This window comes from Elephantulus edwardii, unplaced genomic scaffold, assembly GCF_000299155.1.
Source record: "Elephantulus edwardii isolate Elephantulus edwardi_28Jun2011 unplaced genomic scaffold, EleEdw1.0 scaffold00442, whole genome shotgun sequence".
Taxonomy (NCBI): Eukaryota; Metazoa; Chordata; class Mammalia; order Macroscelidea; family Macroscelididae; genus Elephantulus; species Elephantulus edwardii.
The window spans coordinates 606,823-613,823 of record NW_006400192.1 but is presented as its reverse complement, the minus strand read 5'-3'; the positions used below and the strand labels follow the sequence as shown (position 1 = coordinate 613,823).

The window sequence follows — 7,001 nt, the reverse complement described above, 5'->3', positions numbered from 1 at the left end:
TAAAATTCACTTGTAAAACCATCTGGTCCAGGGCTTTTCTTGGTTGGATAAGATGTATACTTATTCACCTTTTCCTAGAAGAGCTCTGATGGTGTAATCTATAGAGGCTGTCCTAACACAAAGACTATACTTCCCTGGCAGTTCAAATCTACCAGCAGCTCCTTGGAAGAAAGATGGATAATCTCTTGTGTGAATTATAGCCTGTGAAAAATCCACTGGCTCTGTCCTGAGGGCTATGCGTTTTGAGTTTTGACTTGTTTTGGGTTTTTTTCTCATTTGATAGCCAACAGTTAAACAAAACCACAAATTACAATTCATAACTAAAACCATCGGATCAACAATAAAAAAAAAAATGTAGCTTTGAAAATTAGGTTTCAACCTTCCCTTGAGCATTATGGATAGCAACCAAAGCAAATGCATTACTCTCAAGTGGATTCTGACTCACAGCAAACCCACAGGACAGAGCAGAAGTTACTTACAGGGTCTTGAATCTTTACAGAAACAGACTACCATAGTTTTTCTGCTTCAGAGCTGCTGGTGGATTCCAATTATTGACTGTTTGGTTAGCAGGCAAGCACTTAACTACTATATAACCAGGGTTAGTAGTGGGAGAAGCCAGGGAAAATGAAAGATGAACAGTGACTTTCATGTGATCATGAAATCAATCATTGTTACATTCTGTTATCTAAGTACAGTAGATTTTGGTACAGGTGTTTTTTTTTTTTTTTTTTTTAAAAAAAAAAAAAAAAGCTACCCAGGTCAAAACCTTTTAATAAAGACTTTCCCACTTACTTTTGGAAGCTTCATTAGATGAAATAGCCTTTTCTAGTTGGAAAACAGCATTCCTCTCATCTTCACTACTAATAGGAACATGATCTGGTTTCCGTGCAGTTTCATCTGTTTGCACAACCTTTAAATATAAGTTTATATATTATCACATTCTGCACTTAATATTTACCTCTTATTGTCTTATAAAAATAATCACCTAAAGAAAAAGTTACCTTATACTCCATTTCTTTTTAACCAGAGTATTAATGGCAGTGGTAGTTCATATCTTGTTTAGAAGCTCAGATGGTATAGCCCATAGCATGTAGTATCTCTAACCAAAAAGCTGTGACTCTAAGTAGCTCAAATCCCCAAATGGCTTTGACGAAAACAGATGAGTTATTTCCCATTAAGATTTACAGCCTTGGAAACCCAGTGGAAGGTCATTATGAACTGGAACCAACTACATGGCAATGAGTTTAGACAGATATATGATTAGTACCTATTTCCTTGCATTGGCATGTAAATTCTATGACAGAGATCTTTACTTTACCTGTCTTTTTCACTAAAAAAAGCAAAAGAACTCCAACCAAACCTGCTATAAAAAAAGAGTTACTAAATATTCTATAAAAGCTGTAACTACACTGGGGGAAAAAACCCCTCTTAAACTAATAAACCAGATATGTTGATCTCAAGTTGGTTCCAACTCAAAGCAACTTGCCTCCATCAGGTTTCTGAGGCTGCAAATATTTACTGGGAGAGACTAGGGCATCTTTCTTCTCTGGTGCAACTGATGGGATTGGAACAGCCAACCATTTAGCTTACAGTCCAAAGATTACACATCATGGTTGTTGTTGTACAGCATCAAATCAGAATGGACCTATAGCTGACTCTACAGTAGGTCTTCACAGACAACAAATCGCCCAGAAGGTGAATGCCCATCTTTCTCCCAGGAAATTCTCCCATATACCTTTGCATAGGCAACATAATTCCTTACCACTAAACCACAAGTGCTCTCTACACATTAGAGATCCACTAAAGTTTTGTAGACGCCTCTGGTGGCTTAGTGGTAAGAAGCTGCACTGCAATCCCAAAAGCAAAAAGTTCGATTCCATCAGCTGTTGTGCAGGAGAACAACGGGCAGTCATCTCCTGGGTGATTAATTACTCCTGAAAACTCACCAAAGGGTTAGATATGGGTTGATTCTGACTCAACAACAGCAAACAAAAAAATTCTACTGTGCTGTTATGTGCCGTAAACTAGCCCGAGACTTAGTGATCCTCTCTACAGCAGCTCTGAACCTTGCTCTATCCTGAACCAATTTTATTGTCTCTGACACACCTACCCACATTACCACAGTCAGAGTTGATCCATCTCAAGGGTCTTCCTCTCTTGCGCTGTCCCTCTACCTTCCTAAACATGATGTCTCTCTCCAAGGACTGGTCCCTCCTTGTTAACATGCCCAAAGTATGTCAGACAGAGCTTCAGAATCCTTGTCTCCAAGGAGCAGCCTGGTTTCACCCTCTCCAGAACAAACTTATTTGTACTCTAAGCTTATTGTTAGGTGCCGTCGAATTGAGCATGACTCATAGCGACCCAATAAACAAAACATCTGAACCCTGTTCTATCTTGTGACATCCTCACTCTTCCTGACACACAAGAGCCCATTGAAGCAGTCACAGCATCAATCCACTTGGCCAAGGATCTTCCTCTCCTTCACAGATGCTCCACCCTTCCTAACATCATGTCATCTTGAAAGAATAGCAAGCCCAAACTAGGTGAGGTGAAACCTCATCATTCTTGTCTCCAAAGGGCATTCTGGTTGAATCCTTTCTAAGACATATCTGTTCATTCTCTTGGCCATCCATGTGATGTTCAGTGCTCTTCTCCAACACTATAGCTGAAAGGTGTCAACTCTTTACTGTCATCCTTACTCACTGTCCAGCTCTAAGATGCATAGCTAGTAACTGGAAAGACTATGGCCTGAATCAGACACACCTTTGTCTTCAAACTGACATCATTACTCCTCAATAATTTGGAAAGATGCCTTACTGAAGATTTCCCCCAGTGCCATGTGTCTCATTTCCTGACTGCTGGTACCAAGGATGTTAATTGTGGATTCAACAAGATGAAGCTGTTGACAGTTTCAATCTCCTCTCCATCCATCATGACACTGTCTATTGTTCTAGTGGTAAGAATCTTTGTTTTCCTGACACTGAGATGCAATCCATACCAAAGCCAGCATTTCTAGAACTTTTGTAACAAGTGCTTCAAGTCCTCCTTACTTTCAGCAAGCAAGGTTGTGTTATCTGCACAACAGAGGTTATTGATGAGTCTCCCTCTAATCCTGAGGCCACACTCCTCCTTGGAGTCCAGCTTTTCTGAAAATTTGCTCAGTATACAGACTGAAGAGGTAATTCTATACCATAAAATGTCGTGAGTAATATCCATATGCATACAAGAAGATCTGTTAACGTGACAATTATTCAAATATATGTTCCTATATCTAAAGCCAAAGAAGAAGAAATTGAGACTCTTTACCAAATTTTGCAGTCTGAAATTGACTGAACATATAATCAGGATGTGTTAATGATAATTGGTGATTGGAATGCAAAAGTAAGAAACAGTGAAGAAGAAACAGTACTTGGAAAATATGGGCTTGGTGACAGAAATGAAGATGGAAATAGAAGGAATTCTTTTTTTTTTTTTCCAAATAAAGGTTTTGTCAGCACACTGAATAGTTTTTAAAAACTGTATGAACTGTATCAGTAGAAATACCAGGTTTATCTTGCACAATGCCAAGAAAACCAACGATTCCAGATACTGAATTTCTCTTGCACTGTCCTTTGAACATCTCAGCAGAAATAACTGCTGAATGCAGATACCATGCAGTACATGGAAATAGAAAGAATTCTTATTTAAAAGAATTTCATTGCAAATACCTTTTCTAAAAGACATAAAAGACGAATTTACACATGCATCTCATTTGATGGACTACATAGGAATCAGACTGATTACATGTGTTGAAGAAATCATTGGAGAAGCTCAATATTGGCAGGAAAAACTAGGCCAGGAGCAGACTGTGGGTCAGATCATCAATTACATGCAAGTTCAAACTGAGGCTGAAGAAAATGAAAGTAAGTCCATAGGATCCAAAATATGATTTTGAATCAATTCCATCTGAATCCCATGATCAACTTAAAAACAGATTTGAGGTATTGAACACCAAAGATCAAAGACCAGATGAGTTTGTGGGATGGTATCATCCATGAAGAAAGCAAAAGGTCATTACAAAAACAGGAGAAAGAAAAAAAAAAATCTAAATGGATGTCAGAAGAGATTCTAAAAATTGCACTGGAGCATCAAGAAGCCAAATCTTAAGGAAAATATGTCAGAGAAAAAGAGGTGAACACACGGTTTCAAAGGGCAGCTTGGGAGCACAAAGCAAAATATTATTATGGAATGTGCAAAGTGCTGGAATTGTTCTCTGAGCAGTTCATGGTATATTCAATACTATTCTCAAGCACTCAAACGCATCAATTCTATCATCCTTAGTCATAGTCCAGTTTTCTGATGCATTGCAAGTAATTATGAAGACTGTGGCCTGGATTAGGCACACCTTAGTCTCTAGACTGACACTTGCTCTTCAGTACTCTGGAGAAGTCCCTGACAGCGGACTTTCCCAATGCAATTCGTCTTTGGATTTCCTGGCTGCTGGAACCAAGAGTGTTGATTGTGGTGTCAAGCAAACTGAAGCTGTAAACATCTCAATCTCTTCACTGTCTTCATGATGTTACTAACTAGCCCAGTAGTGAGAGTCTTTCTTTTCTTGATGTTGAGCTTCAATCCATATTTAAGGCTGCAGTCCTTGACCTTCTGTAGCTAATGCCTCAGGCCATCCTTAGTTTTGGCAAGAAAGGTTGTGCCTGTGCCTGTCATCTGCATAATGCAGGTTGTTGATAAGTCTTCCTCCAATCTTGACGCCACATTCCTTCTCACAGAGGTTGGCCTCCTATATGATCTGTTCTGCATATAGATTGAAAAGATATGGAGATAGGATGCATCCCTGGTGTACATATTTAATTTTGAACCATGCAGTGTTACTTGCTCTGTCCTGATAACTGTCTCCTGGTCCAAGTAGAGATTTCAGATAAGCACAATTGCCATTCTTCTCAGAGTTATTCAAAGGTTATTGTGATCCACACAGCAAAATGTCTTTGCAGTCAATGAAACACAGGCAGACATTCCTCTGGTACTCTGCTTTTAGTCAAGATTCATCTAACATTAGGTATAATAATATAATCTAACATTAGGTATAATAATAATATCCCTAGTCTGGCAGTTCTCTTTCTATGTGCTATTCCAGTCATTTTTAGATAATTTTCAGTAGAATCCTGCTTGCATGTGATATTAACGATACTGTTCAATAATTTCTGCATTCAGGTTGCCTTTCTCTGGAATGGGAACAAATATCAATCTCTTCTGGTCAGTTGGCTGTCTTCCAGATTTCTTGGCATACCTTAGTGAACGCGTCAAGGGCAGCGTCTATTTGCTGAAATATGTCAACTGGTATGCTATCAATTCCTGGGCCTTCTTTTTTGCCAATTCCTTCAGAGAAGCTTGAAATTCTTCATCGTCACAGGTTGTTGCTCTCATGTTGTTCAATGAAATTCTTCTGTGTCAATATTTAATAAAGTTAGTATTAATAATTTCTACTTCTAATAAATCTATGTTAGCCTACATCGTATAGCTCTGAGTGGTACTGTGTATCTAACAAATTCATATGTATCATATGCTGTTGTTGTTGAATACTGAGGTATTCAGGATTTAATGTACTCTAGCCACTGACTGATTGCCATGTTAGATGAGGGGGACTGTGTGAGTAGAGTGTGAGCTTATTCACAAGGCGACTGGCTAGTCTCACCCATCCACAAGGGGATAAAAAAGGATCCAGAAGCAGAATTGGAGAAGCTCACCATTAGCAAAGCAGCAGCAAAAGAAAGCACGGTCTTTTGGGGCCAGAGATTCTTGTGCCAGTAAGACCAGGGCCAAGCAGTTGCAGCAGAGAACCAGACACCTGATAGGAGATGGAGTGGACCTCGAGACTGTTAACCCAAGGAGCCAGAACTAGGAGGTTTTGCCCAAGATTGTTGGACAACTGGGGTAAGAAGGGAGGGGAAAGCTATAATTGGTAGGTCTGACAGCTTTATAATACTGGCCTAGAGCCATGAGGCTCAAAGCTGAGGCGCCTGTGATCACATTTCAGAAGCTGTCCTGACTGACTGACTCTATTACCCTGAAATGCCTTTGGACTTCCCAAATACGGTTCTCAGTGGTCTCTGAGCTATCAACCCAGGATTTTGGACCCAATAAAGCAGTGAGATTGGCTTAAGATGAATAGAACGTGTGGGAGAGTGGGGAACATGTCTCATAGGAATTGGTTCTGTGTTGACATGGTTCATGGGGACAGTTCACCTTGTAGAGTTGGTAAAGGTTATATATGACTGTCCACATGTGTCCCTTGCTTATTTACAAATACCACTAAGTTTGAAGTGACTGATAGCAGACCCTCCAGCAGGTTTTCAGAGGCTATAAATCATATGGGAGGAGACTGCTCATTTTTCTCTTGTGGAGCAGCTGGTGGATTCAGACCCAAAGCTGATAGGGCAATTCCTTACCAGTATATATTGCTGTTTTTAGGTGCTGCTGAGTACTACTTAGAGTGACCCTATGAATTACCACTACATAGGCATCCTTTAAATACCAACTGACTTGCTGATAGAGACCTGTACTCTTTTCTAAAGAGTGTATCTGCCTTTATTTATATGGAAAAGCTACCATGTACAGGGCAGCATATAACTAATCTACGCTGAAGAAATTACTTATTACATTCTACAATGATGCTGTGTTGCTATTATATAACAATGAGTCAACTTTAACTTGCAAAGAGTGATCCTATGTACAATAGTGCTAATCCTTGTCCGATTCTTCATTTTAAGGACAATCTCATTTTAGGGACAGTAAAGTTAATGTCATCAGAAGAAACTAGCTACATTATTATTAATATAGAACTATTTTTATTAGAATAAATACACTTAATTAAAATTTTCATTACAAACATTTTAAAAATACTAAGAATACTTGGACCAGGAGGCAGTTGTCAGAACAGAGCAAGGGAACACTGCATAGTTCAAAATTGGGAAGGGCGTACGCCAGGGATGCATCCTATCTCCATA

At 39.2% G+C, this 7,001-nt stretch overlaps 1 protein-coding gene across 1 annotated transcript in view; it reads right to left on the bottom strand.

The window, feature by feature from the left end:
• Positions 1–7,001, bottom strand: part of UBA6 (ubiquitin-like modifier activating enzyme 6) — a 120,003-nt gene that overhangs the window by 20,173 nt on the left and 92,829 nt on the right. Inside the window, 1 exon segment of the mRNA XM_006902726.1 lies at positions 793–910. Within this exon segment, the coding sequence (XP_006902788.1) occupies positions 793–910 (118 nt within the window).